A 25,454-nucleotide genomic window follows, 5' to 3' on the forward strand; every position below is an offset into this window, starting at 1 on the left:
AAACTTAAACAGGGGAAGTTCAGGTTAGATATAAGGAAGAAATTATTCACCGTGAGGGTGGTGAGGCACTGGAATGCGTTGCACAAAGAAGTGGTAAATGCTCCATCTCTGGCAGTGTTCAAGATCAGGCTGGCCAGAGCTGTGGCTGACATGGTCTACTGTGAGACACCCCTGCCCATGGCAGGGGGGTTGGAACTAGATGATTGTAAGGTCCTTTTCAACCCTAACTATTCTATGATTCTATGACTGGGAATTTCCAGCATGTACAATGTCACTTTTCAGAAACGGATTATGTGAGACAGATTTAAATTCAATTTTCCCCTGGATTTTTTACATTTCCATTTCTCCTGTTACAAATAGCACAATCCTCCCATCTCCAACCCCCAGTAATGTATAAATTAATTTCTCATAGTTCACTTTAACTGAAATATTAACTCAAAAGAAGTTGGGTTAAATTTATACCTAAAATTAACTGTAGTAAAGAGAAGCCTTTCCACAGGCATGAACAGGTTTACCTCTGGATGGGGAAACCCAGGAGAGATACTGCAGTGCAACACCACTCCACACATCCTTCGGACCTCTGCATACTTCAGCAGGAACAAGAGCAGAAGTCATCCCCAATGTCACTCTCTCTCCCAGGTACTGGATAATGTAAAGTTTTGTACCAGAAGGGAAACTTTATAAACAGGAGGTGGCAAACTCCCAGGTGATGCAGCCAAAGCCTTGTGGCCAATACCTCCAAGAGTTCAGAATCACTGCAGTGACTTGGAAAACTATAAATTCATTGATTTTGCTAAGTTGGAGAAATTCTGTGAAATTCTACGTTGCCTCTCAGTGACAATACTGTGAAGTATCTGTAGTAGTACACTCTACAACTGCATGCCTGTTATCCTTACAGACAGCATTCTTGCAAACGTAACTGAGATTACCCCATGCAGAAAGAATGAGGGAGGAGGAAAATAAAACCAAACGAAAAGTGAATCTTAGAAGTTACTTATGTTTAATGCTTAAAAGTCTGAATGCACAAACAATAGTCTACCATTATAGAAGTACTGCTGGTCAATACAATGCATTAGAACTATGTACAATGACACAGTTTAGTATCAAAATCTTTCTACAATGTAGAGTATTACGAAACTGTTAATGACATCAAACACTAAGCACTTAAGACACCATTTTTTGCTACCACATTTGGAACTTCAATGAACAGTCCATTTTAACTTGCAGCATCAATCCATTTCTAGTATGAAATTAAGTAATTTTCTACTTATACAATAAGATTTATCTACACGGGTCTTTTGATTTTGATCCATAGCAGCAAAGGCACTGTACATCAGCAGATCCACAGACTTAAAAGATTTTTTTTTTTTTTTAAAGCATTCAAAAAAAAAAAAGTCACAGATCATAGTTTAACAGCAACAACAATAACATAAAAAGAAAACACGTTGTCTCTGGCACAATGGCTCAGTCTGTGTTCATTTTAGGGACATCCAATCAAGACTTGGATTGGACTGTTGGCGAACAAAGCAAGTCCTTATCCCAGTGAGAATCCATTCCTTTTTGAATTTCGGAATGAGTACTCTTGTAAATCCTACCTAGGAGGTCATTGCTTTTGTAGTTTGTATATTGGTAGGCATCCATTCTTATTTCAGTGCAGTTTCCAAAGAACATATCAAATATTTTCATAATCTCTTGTAATTGAAAAATTGCCCAAAGACACATATCCCCATTTTCAAGGAAACATTGCAAAAGTTTCCAGAAGTAACAAAGGTGATTCTTTGAGGCAACTTACTGTACTCTCTACAATATAACAAAGAGAGGTGTTTATATTAAAAAACCTAGCTTGACACCAAAATGTTTATCAACAGAAAAGCATTGAGAACAAATCTGTACACAAGATGCTCTATTAACATTGCAAATATATAAATTAGCACATTCTTACTTAAAGTGAACTGAATTTTGATGTGAACTGAATTTGCCATTCATTGTAGTCATGTAGATCACTGGCTACAGTTTTCAATTTCCTAAGTTTCCAAGACTGTCTAAAATAGTTAAGATACAGCATCTTCCCACGAAATAATTATACTGTAGTAACACTTAGAGGTCTCAACCAAGAACAGGACTAAAAAATATAACAAAGTTTATTTTTTTAAATAGAAACTGCAAGTCTTATTTAGTGTAATTTTAACTATCTCCTGAACATCCTTCTCCATGATCCCCAATTTATTCACCTGCAAAACCACAAAGTATACAATGCACCTTTCAAACTAAAGCCGGGGGGACAGCTTTATTTAGTCAGTTCATTGTTAGAAAGCCTTTTTAAAGAAAATAAATACATTACAGCTATAATACATAATTAAAGAGTCAGGTTCACTGTTAAGTATGCTTATTCCATCTTCTTCCAAATAGATATCTGACAATTTGGTATCACAAGTTCTTAATGAGCATTCACAAATCAACAGCAAGTTAAGAAGGTAAAAATAAATTTCACAACTGTGATGGATGAGCATTTAAATTCTCAGTTGAGAAAGAAAAAAAAAAAAGGAATATACAGCAAAGTGCTAGGAGAAGGAGTTCTGTCTGTATTCAGATTTGTCTCTAATAAATAACTTCGTAGACTGTAGCTTTCTTGTCTCCAGAGCCAGTGACAATGTATTTGTCATCCACAGAGATATCACAGCTAAGCACGGATGAGGATTCTTTGGACTACAAGAAAGACAAAAAGAAGAAAAAAAGAATAAAAAATACAGCTTTCCATCCTTCAATCCAGAAGGGCTTGAAGGTTAATTGGAAGAGTTTATAGAAAGGGAATACACCGAAAGCTTATTTAAATATCAGTACCGTAGTGGCAGCTTTTGCTACAAGACTGTTTCTCCAAACTTGTACCTAAAGCTCTATGGCAACAAAAAGCAGCAGCAGAAAGGGAAGCAAATGTTATGAACCTACAGATAATCTATCAATCAATCAAAAAAAAAAAAAAAAAGGAAGCAGTCCTTTCTATACCCTTTACAAGTAATGAGCATTTCTTAATATTTTATATATTAGCTTTTGCATAAAAAATGAAAAGGCATATTCTTGTTGTTCTTCCTTCCCTTTCTTATTGTAAACCAGAAATCATTATGGAGTAGCACTACAAAGCCCTGCTCACCCACAGGCATAAGACAAAAAGACTCCGTAGAAGTAACTGTACCTCCTCTCACTATTTCCCCAACTTAGAAGTCTTTGTGCCCCACACAAAGGAATTTACATTACCAGGGATGATGCAAATATGAAAAGATATTATGGTGGAATAGGATGCACATCAGTGTACAGCAAGTGAATGGGAGACAGAATATATCAAGATACAGTAGCTCTGCCTCTCAGGTCTTTTCTGTGTTTTCTGAGATAAAGTATACGTTCTTGTCACTTTATACCTGCTGTTTCAGTGAATGTTTTCTTCACATAACATATGTCCATGTTCCTCTCTATCTGTCACCACAAGAGCTAAACACTTCCCAATCATGGTAAGCTTTTGCCAAGAAACCTCTGCTGCACTGCACAGGAAGTTTCTTTCTCTACTCCTCACTAAGAAAGCTACACTGGAGTTTTAACATCACTTTTAAGGAAGATGTGTTTTTGTTAGGACGATTTGGGCTTTCTGTGGGAGGTGGTTCCAGAGCTGAATAGCCTCCACTAAATAATACCAGACCTCAGCATTCCCATGTCAAGGCAAACTGCGCTGTTCCAAAAGCAAAAGACAAGGCAGGTAGCACAACAGGTGAGACCTCACCATTTAAACCTGAACACCAGTTAGGTAATTAAAAATTACCCACCCTAGAGGTATCTGTAGGTGAAAGAAGAAAATGTCATGCCAAAAATCCCACTTTTGTTTAATGGCACACACCGAAGTGCCATTAATATTGGGTACAGAGGGACTGAAGACTATAGGTATTAAAAACAATTATGGATTAACAGGCCACTTTATTGTAAGAGCTAGGTTACTCAAATGTTAGAAAGGACAAGAGCGCATCTCTCTTTAATTACAGACAAAATCTTAAAGGAATATAATAATTACCCAAGAATTTCCATTTAAAACCTCCTTAAGCTAATGACAGACCCTGAGATGTGCAGCTCTACTGCACTGTAATGTATGTGGAAAATAGCTTTTAGGAGATTATTACCTGGAATATACTGGCTCCATAAGGTGTCCTCCAGGCATTAAGAAGATTATCCTTTCCAGTGCTTACAAACCATTTGCCTGCAACAGATTGTTTAAATGTTATTGCTGCATTTTGTTTTCAAGAAATGCACCTCAGGAAACAGATTAATCATAAAAACCAATGCATTCACACATATCCAAAGGACAGTCACATATTTATCTGGTTGCACTATAATATTCAATCACAATATAAGCAGTTCACACAAAAAAAGCAGTCATACAGAATTTTTAAAATCATTTTAATACTTAAAGATCTAACTTTTAATTATAGCCTTACTTTCATTTAAAAGAAATCTTGAATGAATTTCTCAGGAGGGGAAACACTGTCATAGAAAGATTTGCTTACCACAGTGAGCAAATTTGAGTGACAACACGCAACTCTCATGAAGATGTAGCTGATACTTGTCTGGCTTTGTAACATGCAGCACCTCAACATTACTGTTCTCCATTCCTACTGCCAACCACTCACCAGTGGGACAATAGCCCAGTGAGAAGATCTGGAATAAGCACAGCACATGCTTCAATAAATAGAGGAATGAGTTTCAGATATCAAAACCAACTCTGGCTACACTATTAATGCTGAACAAAATCATACTTTGGTCTACTAGGGTTTTAAAAACATGATAATCCAATTACTATAATAATCAGGATAAATTAGTTCATGTAAACAAAGCTCAATTAAAACTGTAACAGTAACGCACTGAATCAAGCTATCACAGTTAATGTCTTAGCCTGACAGCATCAAAAAATATTTTTTGTAAAATATTTTTGAACAAGAACATACAGAAATGGGAACACATTGCACATAGGAACACTTTAATCTGGTAATTCTTTTACAAAAAGATTCGCCACTACTCTCACTGGAGAAGAACTAATCTGTCAAATAGTCACAATCCAGAAAGATGTTTAGCTGCCACACTGAAATAAAAGTGTGAGAGTAAGTGAAAAATTCTCTGGAGTTCTCTTTGAGTGTGTTTTTGCTGAAAATAAAATAAACAAAATAAAATAAAATAAAAATATACAAAAAGATAAAACCCAAAAGTGCTTGTTTTAGAAAACCATGACAGATTTTTCTTAACATTCCAAAGCTTCTAAGGTTGAACCTGTGATGTGAAGTCATGTTGCTGTAACTGTCTTCCTTCTCTGAGATCCCAGGATCTGACTGTATTGTCCAAGCCCCCCGTCCACAATTTGGTGCCATCATTAGAAATGTCAATACAGCTCGCTCCATCTGTGTGGCCCTGAAATTGCCTGAAAACATTGAAACAAGACACACACATTCTCACACTGCAAAGAGTCAGTTCTGATCATGTATACAGAATTCTTCAGTCCCTGACCCACAGCTATTAAAGACAACAGCAACATCCAATAGCAATCTGAGATTAATAAAACTCTGGGATGACCATGTGAGTTTTGTGATGAATTGATGATGCAATCAGGCCAGACAGCCAAGCACTAATTTGATTCTAGAAAGCATACTTTACAAGTCAGATGCTCTAGGGATCTTTGCTGCTGAATGTGCGATACCCACTATTTGACTGAAAATACCCCACTCCCCTAAAGGAAATGCAGCATGATCACCAAAATTAACTGAGTTTAAGAAGAATCCTTAGGCCACCAACAAAGCTGGAAAAAAACCCAGCATCCGTATAAATGAGTATAAATATATCAGGGAGTAGTCTGCCTTTATACGCAGTACTGATATATTACATAAAACAACATACATATTGCAGTGTACAGTGCAGCTTTGTATGACTGGCTCCTAGCTTACAGTACTTTAGTGTTAAGCAGCAACCCATACTCCTAAGATACTAAGATTGCAATGCAGTAATTTACATACAGCTTTATCCAAGACACATTTGCTGAAGAACCGATTAAAGAGATTGGAGTGTGAGCACAGTGTACTGCATGGAGACAAAGAAAACCATCTGTTCAAAGAACGTACAGCAGTGTCAACACCAGATGATCTTAGGAAATTACAGTTATGGGCTGCTCAACAGGCCTGGAATTATGAAACTCTCAAAACCTATAAAAAATTATATAGACTTTTGTCAAGGTATTACCATGGCTATTGCCTAGCAATGAAATACTGGAAGCAGCTATACAGACACCATGAAGAAAATAGCATACACATGCAGAAGAGCACATAAAGCCGTGTCTAATTAATTCTTCACTACCTGATGATCCAGTTCTGTTGACCTACCTTACTAAAGTCTGGTTATGCAGATCCCACACTGCAATGTTCCCATCGCTACAGCAAGAGAAGCAGACCTTGGAATCGGGGCTGATAGCTAGGGCATAACAAGCTGGAGCAGAGGATGTCAGCTCTGCTTTGATACGAGGAGTTGGAGCTGCCAAATCCCAAATGGATAATGTGCTGGCTTCTCCACCAACAATCAGGGTGCGGCCGTCAGGGAGCAATCTGCAGGAACGGATGTAGTTATCTCTGTTCTGTGGAGACAGAAGCCATCAAGAGATTACTCATGAGGAAAGGAAAACAGCATTAACATGAGAGCAGAAATCCATAAAAGTATTGTATTCCCTCCTGGTTTTAATGAGCCATTTATACTTATGACAATGACAAAGTGTATTAATGCCAGAAAATGACATGACATTAGGGAAGTACTTAAACTTGATCTACAAAATTCAGCAGTGAAAGATATTTAATCTTAATTAGCATCTAAATGCAAAGACCTGAACCCAGTCCAAAACAATTCAAGATAGCTGTATTTGACAGCTTGGGTAGAAAGTTGTATTTTCATACTCTGTTTATTTCAGCATATTAACCTCTCGGCATGGGGGAGTACAAAATTCCCTGCACACTACCCCACTCTGTTCTGGTGAGATTTGCTGCCACCATCTAGATGTCAGAGGAAAATATTTGGGCAATTTTCTTCATTTGTGTAGCAACTTGTGTAACAATTCATTATATGTCTACATGTGCTGCACAGTTTTAATTTTACTGCCTCTGTAACAAGAAGCAGCAACTTACCAAGAACTGGTAAATAACATCAGAAAAGCTGTTAACAATGGTTCATCTTGTTAGCACATTCAAATAATTTGTCAATAACACTCAGGGATATTTTTAATTGTCACATTAAGACAAGGCATTCACACACATATGCAGACACGAAATACATGACATTATCTTCAAATATTCTTGAAGAATATAGCTGCAAGACAGCAATTTTTTGCATGACAGGATATCAAGCTTTAGGACTGCCAACAAACATCAAAGTTATAAATAATATTTGCTGTTCTGTCTTTGATCTTTCCCCCTACCAATTCACTTTTAAGCCATTAAAGATGTTTTGATTTGCTGAGAGTGGGGAGAAACCCAGAAGTACGACAAGGAACATATTTCAAACTTGGTTCTAAAAGAAAAAAAAAAATACAAATGAAATACCAAGGATTGATACCAATGAGAGTACTCAAGTAGCCAATGGTTTTTGCACCTTAACGGTAGCAAACACAACCTGCTATATTCTCCCACTGTCATATGCTGTTGTTCACCTACCAGGCAGTCCAGCTGGGAGACAGGGCTCTTGTTGCCAGGGTGGCTGATGTCCCAGACTTTGACACACCCTTTCCCACCTGTATAAACGTGTCTTGTGGGGTTGCTGATGGTAACTGCACACACAACTTCCCCGTGGTTCAGAGTGTTGATCTGACGGGCATGGCGAGGGATTCCAGGACCAATGAGGGCATCAGGAGGGAAAGGAACTGGCTGCATCTGCCCATCTGCACTTACATGAAATGAGTATGCTCTGAAGGTAGAAGAAAGATAGGCGGCAATTTAAGAAGTTTTTCTTCAAGCCTCTTTAAGAAAACAGAATTAAAGGTGTATTTCCACTGCAGGCATTCAGATTGTGCACTCGGCTCCTTTTGCAATCTTTTTAAGAATGTGAATAAGAAATAATTCATTTATCTATAACAGGACCACCAAAGTATAAACTCAGGTACTCTTCTTTTAATGGGCAAAGTCAAGTACCATCTACCAATCAAATGAGCTTTAAGAACTCATGCAATGATGATTTCAGACATGCATGAGGATACATGATGCTACTCTTAAACTTAGGGCATGCATTTCAGGGAAGAAAGGTCAGGTCAGGGGCCCCTGGAAGACAGAAATAGTTGGCCGGCCACTGCAGGACAATGCAGATAGCAGAGTGCCAGGGATCATTTGGTTTCTCCATTACTGACTCTAATGTGCACACTTGCAGCTCTGTGTGCTGCCAAGGTGGCCCAAACTCACGCAGGTCCCACGCTCCTCAAGCCAAACTGCCCAGCACTGTACATAAGGGTGCAGTGAAACCTCCACTGTCAAGGAGGAGTTAAGTCCTCAAGGCACAGTTGCTGACATCTGACATGAGAGACCAGCAAAAATGCACTGGATTTTTTTCTCACTTTAGAGCTTTCTGTCTTTTCTTTCTTTTTTTCCCCACATATATATATACATTTTTTTTTGTGTGTGTTCATGTGTACCTAACACAATAGCTACAAATCATTATTTCTCTTGCCAGAACTAGGGCTCTTACTTAAAAAGAATGTGTTGTGTGACTGCCAGTTATGCCGCCTGTGAATAACCTATCAACAGCTTCATCTCAAAATATTTTCCAGGGAGAACAGTTAGGTTATGAAATTGTCTTATTCTGAGATGCTACCTGACACATCACATCTATCACAAGAGCAAAACTTCATAAGAGGGTTCACCTACACATAGCAAGGTATGATTAACAGAAGGCTTTAATTTCCTCAGACCTAAAAAATCATCATAGTACTGACGAAAAATCCATTGTCACAATGGTGAGATGAGAAAAGCTCACAAAAAAATCATTTTAAGAGAATACTTAGGTATTCACTTCCCTAATTGTTACTTCTAAGTCACTGAAGAAAGCAGTATTTAGTATTCAACTACTGAATTTGTTATTTAAGATTCATTAACACTAGAACAATAATTTTAAGAGGGACAAAAGGCAACTGCATTTCCACCTTTCTGCCCTATTCCCAGAGCTTTATACACTCTTCTCATCCTCAGCTCTGTTTCTTGTTCTGGCAGGTCTGAGTGACAGATCGTATAATCATTGTCCACTTTTTGACATTAAACACATTCAGGAAAGGGTAGGACATTTCTGTGGTTGTCAGAAGCAGCAAAGCACGTCCATGAGTAGAATTAGTGTTCAATTATCAGCACAGAAATCTGAAGTATCTTCCTCATTATCTCCCTAATTCCTGCTTGCTGCAGTAAGAAACTGAAAAAAAGCAGCTGATGGTCTCCTGAAATCTCTAACAAAACAAGTGGAACTTCATTATCATCTTTTCTGATTTCTGTATGCAGTCATGTTCTGCAGAGCCATGTTGACCACTGAGTGTATGGTACTTTTATTAGCTAAAGTGATTTTTAGCATGCTTACAGAGTACACAGGGAACATATTTAACAATTACAGAAACAAAGCATAGATCTGAAGTGATCTGTGATGACATTATTCTCATTCTATTCATTACACCATACCAGCACATATGATTAAACTGCTGCTTTGTTGCTTAGCTTGATTTTGTGGTGGTTGAGTGTTTTTTGAGGGTTTTGGTTTTTTGCTTGTTTTTGTTTTTTTCACTCTGAGAACTAACACCTTATGTTGCTTATTTGAAGTCCTCTAAATATCTGAAACTATAAATACCTGGCAGGCACTTTTTTCTTCTTGTCATGTTAGCTACTTTTTCTATTTACATATTGTACAATTCTTAGTGTTTCACTATATCTCTAAAGTGAAGAGCATTATGAGGGGCCAAGACTCTTGATATGCCACACACTGCCTGCTGCATTTCAACAGACACTCAACAGTGTGGAGAATTTACACAGCTTCTGCTCTAAGGGAAAAGAAAGAATAAATGAGAAAGCAAAAACCCTGGACGATAGCTGTGAAAAGCACCGCGCTTAAGATGAAGAAAAATCAATGCAATTATGCTAAAACAACCACAGATCTCAAAGGTTTCAGGCCTATGGCAGAGAAATGGCAGTTACAGTTAAATCTTTAAAGCAGTCATCAATACATCAACAACATTCAAAAACCTTGGAGATACACCAGAATTGAATTGGTTTTACTTCAGTTTGCCTGATGTTTGATTCTCCCTCTCCCTAACACAAGTGAGATGTGAGCAGGGACATCTCCGCACCCTGGTATTGCTGTTTCTGAGACCACTGCTAAGTCTGGTAGAACTGGACACCTTTCCTCTTGGGCAACCGACATCATCAAGGATGAACTTGAACCCAGCAAACATTCTATGTGCCTGCTGCACGTACAGGATGAAGGTCTGTGCCCCACAGGATTTTTAATGCACACAGCTTATCTGGATGCTGCTGTACAGGGATTTCTATACTTGCTTTATGCAGCCACCTAAAGGGCATGGCAACCAGCAGAAAAGTCAACTTAGGGTGGTGACCAGTGTGTGATGTGCAAGAGAGCTGGATATGGTTTAAGGTTTGTGTGATACGTTGTCCTGGGTTCAGCAGCAGCAGTCATTTTTTCTCCTTCTTAAACCACGACACATATGTACAAGAGGAGCTACAGGTGCTAGGACTGATTGCTTGTCACCACAGTATGTTATTAACCTTCAGCATCTGCAAGCTCACTGACAGGTAAGTATATGCATTTACTCACATGCTTGAAAGCATGTGACTACCCCCCAGCCACTCCTCCACAATCATATCCATACATAAAAAAGCAAAACGAGTGGCATAAACATCTCCTGCCCTTGAAACTCTGAAACTCTTACCCAGTATTAACTGGTCAGTTTCCCATAAGTGTCAAACTGGAAGACCCTTACATAAAATCTGGATCAATATGGTTTTCATAGCTGTTTTATTTTTTCCCTTCTCTAATTCAAGACAGATGTGAGCACAGAGTTCTTCCTATCTGTGTAATTTTTTTTCTGAGGCTTACAACAAATGGTGTCTGGTAGAACAGGTCACTCTACGGTCAGCTCCATCAAGGATGAATCCGAACATTATGATACAATAATTCTTTTCAGTACTTTCAATCAAACAAAACATTACCGTGTTCCTTTCTCTGCACACTGCTGCTTATAGCAGCTGATAAGTTTGCAAGTAACTTGCAAGGATTTTGTGAACAAAGAAATCAGTTTTTTAAACTGAGGAGCAGAATACAGTAGAGATGGAAAGCTGAGATCCTGTTCCAGTTCGCATTTCCACACAAGACAAACCAGTCAGATTCAGCATGTAACATCTTGAAGTTCAGCTCTTTTTCTTTTTTTCATTTATTTCTGTCTCTTTTACTCTGTATCACCCAGTTCTTGTCAGCTGCTATTAGTCTCCAAAGCAAATTTACAAACGCAACTTTAAGATTAAATAGTGTTTCTCCTGTCCTTGCCAAACAGCTAGATTTATTTCTATTCACACAACAGTTTTCAGTAGCTAAGGGGAATTCCAACTGGCAAGGGAACACAACTTCAACAGATGACTGACTTTTGAGGTTGTATGCTTGATACTCACGGTTTTCCTCCTGGGATGCCTGTGAGATTGGGAGGGATGCCTGGGACTCGCATGTGATGATGTGGATCAAAACCAACCTATAGTTGTCCCCATGTAAAACAAAAAGGTGTATTAAAGACAGCGTTAGCCAAAGGAAGACTGTTTAATTCATGTTCTCCATAACACACTCCCTGAATTACAGAGACTGAGCTAGATTTAACTTCCCAAATTACAGAGACTGAACTAGATATAACTCTGCAGGTCTTACATTTACTATAAGCTGCTCTCAACACCAAACGCACTAGCATCAAACACTTACCACTGGAGATCTCCCATAAGCTGCTGCTGCTGCAGCTGCAGCTGCTGCACTCATTTGAGGGGAAATATTGTGCAGACTGGCGTAGGCAGCTCCAGGGCTGGTCAGCTCCCCATTCATACCAGCATGTGGCACAATCCCAAATGGAGTAGGATAAGGACATGGCACTGCCATAGGTGTCCTTAAACCTGAAGCTATTGAGGAGGAAAAGAAGAGAGAAGTCATACAGCCAACCCAGACCCACAAAATGAAACATGAGTTTGGTAAATGCACTGTATTGAAGTGTTGAAGAACCAGTTCTGCATCCAGTTTAAGCAGCTGTAATATACTGCCCCATCACTGCAGGTTTAAATGCAGCGTAGTTAGGGACGAATAGGCAGTGTTTCACACCATCAAAATATACAGAGACTAACCTAGTGGGTCCACACCTGGGGGTTTGCCAGGCACTGGCCTCAGTCCGGGAGTGGAGTTGCTGCCAGGAGTTGGGGCATCAGTCCGTGGAGTTGGGGTATTTGATTTAGACACAGGAGTGGTAGATTTCTCATTCTAATCACCAAAAAAAGGAAAAAAGTTATTTTACTTTTTTAGCTACCAGTTGGAAAGAGAAGTGAGGACAGCCAGAATGCATGTGATTAGAGGTATTTAGCTTTTGGATTTGGGTTTCTGCCAATGAAGAGAAGCTGCACAGACACTGAAAATAATGGAATGGCTTTGAGAATTATCTACAGCCTTCACAGCTTTCCTCGTCAGGAGCACCTGTATCATTCAGAATGAGGTCAGTGACTTGAGAATCATTGCTGACAATTACACTGGCAGCATATGTGAAATCTGTCAGTGGTCTCACTGCTCATAGCGGACAAGCTCCCAGTAAGAGTTTCTGTGAGAGGCCGCTGCCGGATGGACAAGAAGAGCAAACCCCCACATACAACTGGCCAACAACTCATGCCCAAACATGGTGCTGGAAAGGACGGAGACAGTGATGGGTATAAAGTCAGGAACTATGCAGTGCTGCTCTTCTGACAAGCTTGTTCATCAGGCAAACCACTAACTCCTGGGCCTGAACCTGTCATTCCATCACCTTTTCTGAGCATTACATTCACTTTAAGCTTTCTTTTTATTTATTTTATTCCTTTAAATAATCATGTACTCTGACCTGTGAAGAACAGAGAGGGAGTCTCTTTGCAGCTCAGGAAGATGATTAACTGTGGTCACAAAAAGGAAAGGAAAGAACACCCCTGACTTGCAATCAGCTTTTTTTTTTTTTCATTGTGATTTGAGATGCAAGTCAAGGAGGGCTCTTGTAAATGACAGATTACTTTTTAGATAGAAAATAAAAATTATTGTTGTTGTATATGGCCTGGTAATTCAAACAAAACTAACAACCAAATCACATCCAAGCAGGAAACTGAATTTGCTATAAACCACAGCACAGGAAAACAGCTCAAGAAGTCCCTGTGTATTTTTATTTATTCTCAGAATGATGGTATTTCATATGGGGGAGGAGAAAAACATCTCTCAGTACAGCACATCTATCATCTACCTATACCGCCAGTGAAAATAACCTCTTCCTATCCCAACAAAAAGCTGTGGACTTTCTCCTTACTCTGTTACTAAATTCGAGTGAAGAGACAAATAAACAGATTTTAAATTGATGATTCACAGTGCTTTACTGTTAGCTGTGGAAATCCAAATTGCGTCCAGTCAGAAATTCGGTAAACATGTGTTTTGGCATTTGATCATGGGTCTGGAGCATCCTGAAGCACTTACAAGGCTAAGTTCTTTGGATTTGGAGGAAGGAGTACTGCTGGAGGATGCAATAGATGCCGGACTAATTGGTGCATCTTTCTTCAGCAGTCGAGTCTTGTCCAAGCCATTCTCCCGTGGAGAGTGTGCTGGGCTCCCTCGAGGAGAGGAAGGATCCTAAACATCAGCAATGTGGGTTAGTATAAAAACTTCATACTAGCCACTAGTGCTTGTCTTGAGCAATTTTCACTTTGGAATGAACCTGTGTCATAAAAACTTGACATCTTCTTTCCATTCTTAATTGATTTAGCTGACAAAATTGTGAAATCGAGATGGATAATAACAATCAACTTTTCTTACATTTTCTTTTTTTGTTTAAGAGAGTCTGAAAATTTGATGCCACTAAGCATGAAAAATACTGCCCAATCTATGGATATTGAAATTGTCAAGTAAATGTAATTTGTCGGGTGACAGACTGAAAAGGTTTGAGGCACTTGGCAGATCTGATAAAGTTCACAAATGAAGTCATGGCCAGAGTGAAAGAAAACACAGACACCGTTACAATCTGCCTACTACCTGCTGTGCTGTGCTGGCTTCAAATATCTCAAGCAGATTTTTGGTTCATACAAGAAACAAAAAGGTCCTTGTAGAAATAATTGTTACAGATCTGATCTGCATTCTAAAGAAAGATGACCTGACTGAATTCCCTCAGGCACTTGAAGCTCCTTTATGGAGACAAAGGCTGTAACCTTATACCCCATATGCACAGAAACCACTGAAGACACCCCTACCACTAACACAGTAAGGTAGAAAAAACACCATTGTGCATACCTCATTGGAAACATCAACAACCAAGTTGTCATCACTCTTTTCACCATCACTGTCCTGCAAGACAAAGCAATGTGTCAAAAACATTCATTTAATATCCTAACATTTTTCAAGTACTAAGAAAAAATAAACCAATGAAATGCAAGGCTGCTCACAACTATGGAACGCAGCAATTATTTTTACCAAGCCTTATGTGGTAATACAATTATAATATTTAAGTCACCTACAGTGCTTCTGCTGAACAGGTAGCCATAGGTTATTCCCAGTTTTCACAATGGTAAACAATGACACAGGATTAAAATCCTCATCCTAAATTGCACTGCACTGAGAACCAGAGCCAAGCTACAGTCCAGATACACCAAGTCCCAGCCTAACTAATGCTCAGTCCTCTTGTTGTATGCCTTCCAGGTGCTCTGTATTTGTATTATTAAAAACACTATCAATCCTACATACTGAAACCTTCGATATAGCACAGACATGAAGAGGGAGGCAGTAAGAACCTGCTAAAAATTTGATGCTTCTTTTTAAAAGTAGTTATGCAGCAGGAATCAGGTGAAATTACAGAGGAAATTACAGAAATGACTTAATTTCGACAATGCACAACGTAGGCAATTTACTCACATAACGAGCTGCTATTTCCTTCTCTTCTGTTTTCTGTTTTTTACTATCTGTAGAATAATCTGTTGAATTTCTGTGCTTTTCTGCTGTTCTGAAACTGGCTGAGGGAGATACCGAAGAGCTCTGCAGTCAGGAAGGAGAGGAAGAAAACATCATTGGATGCTCATTCAGAACAGTGGCTCATTTGTCACTATCCCTCAATACAACTTAACCTGATAATATGGTGTTGTTCTCACAGATAGCCCTCTGGGTTTTAACCAAGTGATAGCTACCCACCAAGTGTCTTGTATTAAAAATGCACAATGTATTGCAAGAAACAGATAAAGGCGATCAGCCAATGGATCATAGTTGCTATCTGCCGGTGTTAACGGGATGAATGTAGAGCTACTTTGGACCATTTTATGAATACTGTACATTGACCTGGTTTTAGCTTGTTTCCTCTACAAATATGCAGAGCTAAATCAATACTCCCAGAAGAGGCTGTGTGTGTGTGTATGTGTGTACATTTGCCAGTGTAAATCAAGAAGAACAAAGTGGCTCCAGGTAAGTCAGACTTTAGCAAACATGTGAACAAAGATTTTTAGCAAAGAAAGAAGCAAGCTTCTTTCTAAACAGTCTCAAAGTAGGAAAGAAAAGGGGAAACACCTAAGCTCATTTTATTTTGGTGCCTTTTACAATTACAGGCTGTGCCTGCAGTAGATGGAAACACAACGCAGTGGCTCAGTAAGTCTGGCTATTCTGCAGCCCTCACTTAGTAATCATCATTAAAGAGCTCATGCACAGTACAGGAGAGAAACAGACGTATTATGAAGTTTTATGCACTGTCATCCAACAATTCTGTTCTACTCCCTTAAACAAGGCAGGCAATACTTATCAACTCTATCATATTTCCAGATTTTGGTGGAGTCTGTACCTTGGTATGCAACGAAGGCAGTAACGAAAGATGCAAAGTTCCCTCTGGGATTGATTTTAGCAGCAGCAGCAGCTTTTGGCCCTCGTTCAAGAAAGCATTTAAGCACGTACTAAACACTCTCTCACCCTGAAGTAAATGTCTGAATGTACGTAAGTAAGGATGTGTTCAGGTGTTTTGCAGAATTGGAGCTGACAGAAATGAAGAGGAAAGTGATCCTCAGTTGAAAACCTGAAGTTTCCATCTCTCTACCTCCTTATATAAGGGTGTGAGAGGAACAACAACCAAAAAAGTCCTTACTGACAGATTTTAGATCTCCCATTCATCTAGAGCATTGAGTTTGGAGTTTTTCCTCCATGCACTACAGAGAGCTATTATTCTGCATAAAACTGTACAACACAGCAAATTGGTTTTGGGGCTTTCAGTGCACACCTCCCTAGGTTTATTTTATAGCTATTACCAGGAGTGCAAACCAAGAAATTAGCATTTACATTGTGCAACTTCTGTTCCATTGCTATTAGCAAAGTTGTTCTATTCCTTATTACACCACAAACTTCTGGAAAGCATTAAGAACACTGAACCACACAAATTAAGCTGTGGTTGTTGCCCAAATCATGTGAGAGAACATTTCTCCCAGCTGCGGCACTCAGATCCTCCTCTGCACTTCTCCAAAATTTCCAAGTCCTGTGAACAGCAGCTCAGATTTATGAGCGTAGAATTTGCAAAAACCTTCCATCTTCTTGAGTGGTAACTGTTAATTACCCTCTGAGAACACTGAGTGGAAACAAAAATTTTACAACAAAGCTAGTGCTGAAGACAGCCTGTGCCTTTCCCATTTGTCTGCTGGCCTGCCTGTCTCTTACTCTCTGACAGTATAAAATAGGTAGACAAGGATTTCCCATCCTCAGAAACAGATCTTAAAATACATTCACTGATTCAGCTTTAAAGCAGATCATTAATCAACAATTACAGTAAATGACACAAACTAACAATGTTATTTTTTGCTCTGAAGAGACAACACATGTTAAGACATTAGAAGAGAGCAGTGGCAGTAGGCACAGAAGTCTTAAGTAGAAATGCAACATTAAATGAACTGATGGCTTGAAAAATACATAGAATCATAGAATAGTTAGGGTTGGAAAGGACCTTAAGATCATCAAGTTCCAACCCCCCCTGCCATGGGCAGGGACACCTCACACTAAATCATATCACCCAAGTCCTCGTCCAACCTGGCCTTGAACACTGCCAGGGATGGAGCATTCACAACCTCTCCGGGCAACCTATTCCAGTGCCTCACCACCCTAACAGATATCTGTTTACTGCAACAATGTAGCATAGTATTTTGCAAAAGATTTAAATAGTATACTCCTATTACATTTATATTAATTTATAATTTGGGAGGCAGTAGTTTGTAATATGAATTCAATTATTTCGCAACTTCACCCTACAGAAAGTAATTTGCTTTAAAATTAAGAAAAATAATCACCAGTAAACTACAAATTAGAGTTGTGTCTAAAGAATTAAACTACTGTGCTTATTTAAATAGAAATATTTATTTTCATAAATTTGAAACCATATAGTTTTATATTTCACAATCTAGTTAGCTATAGATACCATTTTAATCTTTGATTTCTCTGCTTAATAAAGTAATAAGTTAAAGCTCCCAACCAGAATGATAAAGTAGCTAATTATCACTAGCATATACAGGATGAGTATCATATTGAGGAAATGCACACTGCTTAATGGTTTTATTGCTTCAAAGATGGATCAGACCTGATACCTATATGGAAAGAGCTTGCTGTAGTTATCTCACCTGGTATTAGCAGAAAAATGGAGACACTCATCTACTGGCAGCAGTCAGAATCTCATTTCCCAAACTGAAATTTGGCCAGTGTATTAGGACTAACATTATTTTGCCTCAAGAGCCAGTTACTACAGAACAAATCTGAACATTCTCACTTTTAACTGTCCTACCCCTTTCCTTGCATGGAGCCAGTCAATCAATACCCCTGCAGTACTAGCTTCTTTTCCCTTCAACACGTATATGTACCTGCCACACAAGGATTTTGACTTCATGGAATTTCTGGTATTGGTGCCAACAGATGAAATTTATTTGCTGAGTAATAAAGATATGTCTTGCACATAGCCAATGAGCTATTGTCTAGATCTTCCTATGGACCTAACACCTACTAGTTTCAAGGGACAACATTATTACCCATACTGGATTCCCACTATTGTTTGCAGTAGCTTATCAGCCTATAAACACTTGTAAAGATTTATCTTCAGTGAAAAATACCAGGATGTAACAATGTCCTCATGGTTTCCACTGACATCAGATTCCTTACATACAATCCTATGCCCACCCACACTTTGGTTCCTGAATGTGCAAATCTACATACTCCAACAGAGGTCCTTACATTTGCAGATTGTGGAAGAAAACCTCCATTGAAACACACTGTTTAGTTGTCAAGACTCCACACTGTTCCTTGATTTAAACATTGGTACTCTCCTAACAGCTGCCTTTGAAAAGCTGCAATAGGATAGCTACTTAAAGAAACCAAGTGATTCAGCATTATGACTTGGCAGGCTGTAACTTAATGGACCAGAGTCCTCATTTTAGTAACTATTAAAATTTATAGAGAAATAACGTCTTTTCACACTGCTGTTTTCTTCAATAAAATGCATTAATCTACTAGAGAGTAGCATTTTCCTACTAAACAACACTTGAGTTTGCTCATATACAAGAATTAGATCAGACACAGGAAAGTAGGTTATGTTTAATTTCTGTTTTAGTGAAATGTACTACTTTTTCATATTCTGCTTAGGTAGAACATTTTTATTCATGTTAAATACACTGCAAAATGCTGACAAAAACAACTGAACATACACATTTACAGAAAGGCTGAGTATACTCCCTTGTTCACAGAATTTGCTTAAGAATTGGAACAGTGTGTTTCTAGTGCTGGACCAACAGTATCTTTTGCACTAGGCTGCAAAGCATGGCATGCTATACTTCAGTCTCTGTTTTGGGCAATGCTGAGTACAGTGCGAACTGAAAAGGTCTTCGACCACAAAGACTACTCTGCTTTCCCGCCAACACTGGCAGGGTGCTGCTCCAGGTGGAGTACCAGTGCCACAAAGGCACAAATCAAATAAACAGAGGGACATACAAGCCTTTTACGCAGCCCTAAAATCCTCACCAGTAACATTTTGCATAATTCATGCTTCAAACTGCTAGGATAAAAAAGAATAAATAAATTTTAAAAAATCACCTTTTAATCCCCAGCTTCCACTGGAAGTTATCTGCATTAACAGAGATGACTCACACTGTAACATGGCAGAAGAGGAATCAATATGGTCAGGCTGCCATCCAACTGCTCTCAAATCCTGCAAACCCCAAATCCCCATATGCTGGCTCCTGCAGATGAAGACCTGGCCTAACCAGACTAAGTGATAATCCATGTTAATAGTAATGACTAGAAATGACAAGATGAAAAGCCCTTCCACATGATAAAGCTGGTAACTCTTTACAGCGCTCACGAACATGACTGTTCCCAAGTGTAGCCTCACTATTATGCCAAAATGATGCATTTGGAGTGTCATAATTAAAACAATAATTCACAACAAAGTGGGAATTATGAGATAATTGACCGTCCTGAAGTATTAAGCAAACTGCAGTAAAAGCCAAGGATGCTCAACAGTAAGGTCAATTATGGTATAATTATCTGAATGACATTATTGCTGTTATAAAGTCTGTTGAAAGTATAGAAGAAAGTATAAAAGAAAGTATAAAAATGGATACAATATGCATTGCTGGGAAACGATCAGGCAGTAATGCTGCTTGGATGGCTGGTTCCAATGTTATAGATGGATATTCGAGCACCAGAGCTTGGACTCAGGCATGGCTCCAAAAAATACAAGAAATGAGTGTTGTGACTTCTGACATGCCAGGGATGAGACAGAGAATGTTCTCTGGTGAGTAACATGTGGTATGATGTAGGAGAACCAAGCAGAGAGGTGACAAGACAGAGCATAAGAAACACCCAGGAGAGAGGAAGGGGCAGTCCAGCACAGCCCTCTGAGACCAGAGAGAAAAACTGTAACCAGAAGCTCCACACAGCAAACCTTCTGCAGGGCTCTAACTACAAGGCAATATCCATCTGTCAAAAAAACCCCACCATTCACTTACATACACCCGTGGGCACAGGTACGTTAGTTTTATTAAACTGATGGAGATGGTGTGAAAGGCTGTGGGCTGCTCTAAAAACACCATATGGAGTGTTTGCATAGTGTTTGTGCTCCTGAGGTCACCCACATGTACACTGCTATTATGCCTTTTTGTTGTTATTATTACTACATTACTATTATTGCTATTACTACACCCCAGTATCCACTCCAGCCTCACAGATTTTGTGCTCTTGAACTTCGCAATGTCCCCCCCTTTTCTGTACTTAGGCAAGCAGATTTTCCTTACCATATTTTTCCCTTTAGAAGAGATTTGGAGCAGCCCTGCAGAGAAGGACGTGGGGGTCTTGGTCATTGAGAAAATGAACATGAGCTGGCAGTGCACACTTGCAGCCCAGAAAGCCAACCGTATCCTGGGCTGCATCAAAAGGAGCATGACCAGCAGGTCCAAGGAGGTGATCCTGCCCCGCTACTCTGCTCTCATGAGACCTTACTTGCAGTATTGTGTGCAGTTCTGGTGTCCTCAACATAAAAAGGACATGGAACTGTTGGAACAAGTCAAGAGGAGGGCCATGAGGATGATGAGGGGGCTGGAGCACCTCCTGTATGAAGATAGGCTGAGAAAGTCGGGGCTGTTCAGCTTGGAGAAGGCTGCATGGAGACCTCACCGCAGCCTCCCAGTATCTGAAGGGGGGCCTGTAGGGATGCTAGGGATGGACTATTCATTAGGGACTGTAGTGACAGGACAAGGGGTAACAGGTTCAAACTTAAACAGAGGAAGTTTAGATTGGATATAAGGAATAAATCCTTTACTGTTAGGGTGGTGAGGCACTGGAATGGGTTGCCCAGGGAGGCTGTGAACACTCCATCCCTGGCAGTGTTCAGGACCAGGTTGAACAGAGCCTTGTGAGGTATCCCTGCACATGGAACTAGATGATCTTCAGGTCCTTTCCAACCCTAACCATTCTATGATTCTGTGACAAAGCTTGTGATAATTATTTTTAATACAAACTATGGTTAAAATGCACACTTTGAAGTTTTAGATAGCATTTTTACCGACTAATTAACTTCACTAATTGCAAAATTAATGAAGTTAATTAGTGGATAAAAGTGTCATAAAACACATCAAAGTCTAGATGTGCAGTGCTGCTGCAAGAGCAACGAGATGGTCACAAAGAAGTCCAGAATAAAAAGAATGTGTGGGCTCAGTAGTTCTGGAAACACAAGTGCTCTCAAAAGTTTTGCATGCATAGAAGTATAGGTACGTACAAGCATTATGTATATGAGTGCCATTTCTTAACAAGTATCTGTGTAACTGTTTAGCAATCTGCTTGCCCTGGCAGTACCACTGCGGTATTTAATCTAAGCTAATTAAAAGCATCAAAGTGTAGTTGTTATGAACTGGGTTATAAAATGAGCAATAAGCCACTACAGTTGTACATGTTAATTCCAGTCATGTATTTCAACACACACTTATCAATTTACTGGCAAAGCTAAGCAGGCCACAGAGCAGGAGCAGGAGCAGGCCACAGAGCAGGAGCTGGTGTCCCAGACTGCGGACCAATATGGTCGCCTCCAGAAAGAGAGCTTGCAGTAAGGTGACTACAGCAACTCAGACAGAGACCCCGTCCCAAACCGTGGCTGTTCAGGTCTCTGGGTGCAGGGAGTGCCAGAGCCTGCTGCTGCCGGGGGAGGGAGGACAGCATTCCACCTGCGTGAGGTGTGAGCAGGTAGAAGATCTGCTTAGCCTGGTGGCAAAACTTAAGGAGGAGGTTGAGAGGCTGAGGACCATCAGGGAGTGTGAAAGGGAGATCGACTGGTGGAGTAACTCCCCGGTGTGCCAGTCGGAACGGTTCCAGGGAGATACCCCCCGAAAGGGGAAGGACCCCCTGCCTTCTCACACAGAGGGGGATGGCCCAAGACAGCCCCTGCCCTGCAGCTGTTGCGAAGAGGTAGGGGACCAAAAAGACGACGAGGGTTGGAAGCGAGTTCCAGTTCGGCGTCGTGGGAAACCCTCCCCCCTTCCTGCCCTGCTTCCCCAGGTGTCCCTCCGTAATAGGTTCGAGGCCCTGGATCTTGAAGGAGAGGTAGGTGAGAATGTGGGGCAAGGCCAGCCCACAAGGCCACACAGGAAAAGGCGGTCGACTTTGCACCTCAAGACTGTCTCTGTTAAGAAAGAAAGAAGGGTCACTGTAGTAGGGGATTCCCTTCTGAGAGGAACAGAGGGCCCGATATGCAGAGTTGACCCTCATCATAGGGAAGTGTGTAGTCTGCCTGGAGCCTGGATCAGGGATATCACTAGGGCGCTCCCCAACCTGGTGCACCCGACAGACTACTACCTGCTGCTGGTCTTCCAGACAGGTGGGGAGGAAGCTGCTTCCCGCAGTCTGAGGGGGATGAAGAAAGACTACAGGGCCTTGGGGCGGATGGTGAAAGAGTCTGGGGCTCAAGTGATCTTCTCCTCACTCCTTCCATCTTCCACTGATGATGTGGGAAGGAATGGGAAGATTCAGTTCATAAACAATTGGTTTCGAGACTGGTGCTACAGGCAGGGCTTTGGATTCTTTGATAACAGCTGGTTTTATAGGGCACCAGTCTGGACAGTGACAAGTGGGAAAGGTTTGTCTCACAGAGGCAAAAGGATGCTGGGGCACGAATTATCAGGGCTCATTTGGAGAGCTTTAAACTAGATTTGAAGGGGGATGGGGTTGTAGCTGGGCTTGCCCCAGTGGGGCAGCGCTCCAGAATTAATGAAGACTGGGAGGCCTCCTATAATCCTAGGGTGAAATCGGTGTGCTCAGCTCGCTCCCTGGAATGTCTGTACACCAATGCGCGCAGCATGGGAAATAAGCAGGAGGAGTTGGAAACCTGTGTTAAGTCAGGAGACTATGATCTGGTGGCAATTACAGAGACGTGGTGGGACAGCTCACATGACTGGAATATAGTCATGGAGGGCTATGTCCTTTTCAGGAAAGACAGGCCAGCCAGCAAAGGTGGTGGAGTTGCTCTTTATGTGCGGGAGCAACTACAATGCACCGAGTTCTGTCCAGGGACAGATGAAGAGCGAGTTGAGAGTCTGTGGGTGAGAATTAAGGGGCAGGCTGGCAGGGGGGATACTGTTGTAGGTGTCTGTTACAGACCACCGGATCAGGGTGAGGAAGTTGACAAGGCCTTCTACAGGCAGCTGAGAGCGGCCTCACAGTCACAGGCTGTGGTCGTCATGGGGGATTTTAACTTCCCTGATGTTTGCTGGAAGGACCACTCGGCAACCCAGCCACAGTCCAGGAGGTTCCTCCAGTGTATGGATGATAACTTTCTCCTGCAAGTGGTGGATGAGCCGACCAGAAGAGGAGCGCTGCTGGATCTCATCCTCACTAACAAGGAGGATCTGGTTGAAGCAGTAAGGGTTGAGGGCTGCCTTGGTTGCAGCGACCACGAGATGGTGGAGTTCAGGATCTTGTGTGGTAGGACTAGTAGAATACCAAGTAGAATTGCAACCCTGGACTTTAGCAGGGCAAACTTTGGCCTTTTCAAGCAATTGCTAGGGGAAATCCCATGGGCAAAGCTGCTTGAAGGTAAAGGGGCCCAAGATAGTTGGTTGACATTCAAGGATTGCTTTTTCCGTGCTCAAGATCGGAGCATCCCGACACGTAGGAAGTCAAGGAAGAGGGCCAGGAGACCTGCGTGGCTAAATAGGGAATTGCTGGGTATGGTCAAGTGGAAGAGGAGAGTCTACAGGTCATGGAAGGAGGGGCTGGCCACTTGGGAGGAATATAAGGCTGCTGCTAGAGGATGTAGGAAGACAGCTAGGAGGACTAAGGCATCCTTAGAATTAAACCTGGCGAGAAGGGTCAAGGACAGCAAAAAGAGCTTTTTCAAATACATGGCAGACAAAACTAACACCAGAGGCAATGTAGGCCCACTGATGAACAGGATGGGTGCCCTGGTGACAGAAGATACAGAGATGGCAGAGTTACTGAATGCCTTCTTTGTCTCTGCCTACTCTGCTGCAGGCAGTCCTGAAGAGCCCTGTACCCCTGAGACCTCAGATGAAGTCAGGTCGACGGAGCGGTTTGCCTTAGTCGATGAGGAATGGGTTAGAGATCAGTTGAGCAATCTGGACATCCATCAATCCATGGGTCCAGATGGGATGCACCCGCGGGTGCTGAGGGAACTGGCGGAAGTCATTGCTAGACCACTCTCCATCATCTTTACCAAGTCTTGGGAAACAGGAGAGGTGCCTGAGGACTGGAGGAAAGCAAATGTCACTCCAGTCTTCAAAAAGGGCAAGAAGGAGGACCCGGGTAACTATAGACTGGTCAGCCTCACCTCCATCCCTGGGAAAGTGATGGAACACCTTATCCTTGGTGCCATCTTAAGGCATATCAAGGATAAGAGGGTTATGAGGGGCAGTCAACATGGCTTCACCAAGGGGAAATCATGCTTGACCAATCTCTTAGCCTTTTATGAGGAAATAACACGGTGGATGGATGATGGCAGAGCGGTGGATGTGGTCTACCTTGACTTCAGCAAAGCATTTGACACAGTCTCCCACAGCATCCTCGCAGCTAAATTGAGGAAATGTGGACTGGATGATCAGGTAGTGAGGTGGACTGCGAACTGGCTGAAGGAGAGAAGCCACACAGTTGTAGTCTATGGGGCAAATTCTAGTTGGAGGTCTGTAACTAGTGGAGTGCCTCAAGGGTCAGTACTGGGACCAGTATTATTTAATAAATTCATCAATGATTTAGATGAGGGAATTGAGTGTACTATCAGCAAGTTTGCTGATGACACTAAGCTGGGAGGAGTGGCTGACACGCCAGAAGGCTGTGCTGCCATCCAGCGAGACCTGGACAGGCTGGAGAGTTGGGCAGGGAATAACTTGATGAAATATAACAAGGGAAAGTGTAGAGTCCTGCATCTGGGCAGGAACAACCCCAGGTTCCAGTATAGGTTGGGGAACGACCTGTTAGAGAGCAGTGTAGGGGAGAGGGACCTGGGGGTCCTAGTGGACGACAGGATGACCATGAGCCAACACTGTGCCCTTGTGGCTAAGAAGGCCAATGGCATCCTGGGGTGTATTAGAAGGGGGTGGTTAGTAGGTCGAGAGAGGTCCTCCTTCCCCTCTACTCTGCCCTGGTGAGACCACATCTGGAATATTGTGTCC

The 25,454-nt window shown here is 41.2% G+C and overlaps 1 protein-coding gene across 5 annotated transcripts in view; it reads right to left on the reverse strand.

Annotated features, from left to right (window-relative positions):
• Positions 1–979: 979 nt before the first annotated feature.
• Positions 980–25,454, reverse strand: part of TLE4 (TLE family member 4, transcriptional corepressor) — a 101,373-nt gene continuing 76,898 nt past the window's right edge. For 4 of the 5 annotated variants that reach the window (XM_057402121.1, XM_057402120.1, XM_057402118.1 and 1 more), the window contains 12 exons: positions 15,196–15,315; positions 14,578–14,631; positions 13,771–13,923; positions 12,417–12,549; positions 12,007–12,197; positions 11,709–11,785; positions 7,716–7,965; positions 6,402–6,649; positions 5,302–5,449; positions 4,545–4,695; positions 4,161–4,237; positions 980–2,706 (listed from right to left, as the gene is read on the reverse strand). In XM_057402121.1, the coding sequence (XP_057258104.1) occupies positions 2,599–2,706; positions 4,161–4,237; positions 4,545–4,695; positions 5,302–5,449; positions 6,402–6,649; positions 7,716–7,965; positions 11,709–11,785; positions 12,007–12,197; positions 12,417–12,549; positions 13,771–13,923; positions 14,578–14,631; positions 15,196–15,315 (1,710 nt within the window). In that variant the 3' untranslated portion in view covers positions 980–2,598. The remainder of the gene's footprint in view (positions 2,707–4,160; positions 4,238–4,544; positions 4,696–5,301; positions 5,450–6,401; positions 6,650–7,715; positions 7,966–11,708; positions 11,786–12,006; positions 12,198–12,416; positions 12,550–13,770; positions 13,924–14,577; positions 14,632–15,195; positions 15,316–25,454) is intronic. The other variant, XM_057402119.1, reaches the window with a different exon arrangement.

This window comes from Pezoporus wallicus, unplaced genomic scaffold, assembly GCF_028554395.1.
Source record: "Pezoporus wallicus isolate ANWC-B61680 ecotype Strahan unplaced genomic scaffold, APGP_CSIRO_Pwel_v1 contig_6275, whole genome shotgun sequence".
NCBI lineage: Eukaryota > Metazoa > Chordata > Aves > Psittaciformes > Psittacidae > Pezoporus > Pezoporus wallicus.